General features: G+C 43.1%; 1 protein-coding gene across 1 annotated transcript; it reads left to right on the top strand.

Moving 5' to 3' along the window:
• Positions 1 to 199: 199 nt before the first annotated feature.
• On the top strand, positions 200 to 493 carry PHALS_09555 (uncharacterized protein; the record flags this gene model as incomplete). Its single annotated transcript, XM_024724137.1, has 2 exons — positions 200 to 208; positions 284 to 493. 2 exons carry the CDS (start codon positions 200 to 202, stop codon positions 491 to 493), a joined length of 219 nt encoding a protein of 72 aa, XP_024571803.1.
• Between the last annotated feature and the right edge of the window lie 1170 nt (positions 494 to 1663).

Here is a 1663-nt window from a genome sequence, read left to right as displayed (position 1 = left end):
CCCCCCCCCCGATCCTGGGCAAGGGGAAAATGGGTCACTTGACACCACGTCGTAATATACTACCTTCAATTGATTAAAATAGAATCCTTGGGGTCCTTAAAGATTGCCGTTTAACTCTTCACATTCAGTGCTCTGCGAGTTTCCTCAACAACGGACTTATCCGTGACTCAGCGTAATCAGCTGTGCCGTCCGGTAACTTATGGCTAAAGTGTCTTGCAACTATTTGCAGATATATCTAGAATAGATTTTCCGGATAATGAGTTTTTATACAAATGTAATGCAGGAAGAGTTGAATGACCCAGAAATACCACAGGTATTTATAGCTGCTGCATTCTTGCCGCAAACACATCAGTCCCGACTCAGCAGTGCCGCTACAATTCGACATGAGGGTTGCTCTTTATTGAGTCAGAGTCAAACTTTTGTACTTGCAATTTTTATTCGAACCTCTTCACAGAATTATGTCTGGGGGGACCGCGCGATCAAGCAAATGTGAATTTTTGCCACAGGATTAAATCCTGTAGGCTCAAAAGACAATCATCTCTAGGAATTTTAATATACCAACAAGAATACTAGTCTACAGATGTACTTATATGTCTTGTCGGAGTTACACTCTGGAGACCGTATCTCGCTACTATGCTGGCCGTTTGGGCTTAGCTCAAGGAATTTATCAATGTCATTGCGGCAATTAATTCGAACATTCCATGTTAGTCACCACATCTATTGCAACTTCTGTAGCGCAAAGCTTGTCTACTTTCTAGAAGAGCTAGGTTCATGACCCGCTTAAGCTCCAATTGATGAAGAGGGCGTGGAACCTGATGTTTCTGGCTTCCAGGTGATTCGTGTTTTATGGTGTGCCAGCTACGCCATACCTTGATGCGATCATGTCTCGAATCCAGGTCTTTTTTCAAGGGGCGTTTCAAGCACTTAAAGTTTTAAATTCAACAAGGGCAGTATAATCCTTCGACGTTTTTCCATCCCAGCACGCATGGATATCGTATCCGCATTGGCATCTCCGATGCTCATAATTGTTATTGCCAGTCTCACGTCGTACACTTTTGAATCTATCATGACTTTAAGGCCTCACAATATTTAGATCTTGACAGCCAACAAACTGAATAATGGGTCCACCCACTTGATGAAAGCCGTTTCCTTGGGGGCTGGATTCCTTTACTTCGACTGCGAAAAGGTACGAGAGAATTTTTTTTTCTCTAGTAGGCGACCCTGTGTCGATTGGGACTCGACCTTTCTTTGCGAGGGACACAAAAGCCGATCCTGCGTGGGATCTCAACCCTTATTAATGGGAACCGCCCGTCCGTATACACGCTCTCACTTAGGAAGACTTAAATCGAGTAACACACATCCCCGCATGTTGCTCACTTCCAGCGAGACGTTGATTTACGCGAACGAGGAGGAAAAGTTGAAGTGACATTTATTATGACCAATAGGCCTCAAACCTTCCCTAAACTGGTCAGTGCCTCTAATTCTAATATAACAAATATAAGGGATATAAACTATGCAAGATATAAAGTCAATGTTACCCACACACAGTTCACAAAACATCTGTACAGTAGCCTCCCGATTAAGTACGCATCCGTTTAAGTACGCATCCCAGATATGTACGCAATTTATTTCGGAAAAACAGTTTCAACTTTAGCCCATGAAC

The sequence above is a fragment of the Plasmopara halstedii genome, assembly GCF_900000015.1.
Source record: "Plasmopara halstedii genome assembly, contig: Scaffold_42, whole genome shotgun sequence".
Taxonomy (NCBI): domain Eukaryota; phylum Oomycota; class Peronosporomycetes; order Peronosporales; family Peronosporaceae; genus Plasmopara; species Plasmopara halstedii.
This window is presented reverse-complemented; position numbering and strand designations above follow the sequence as displayed.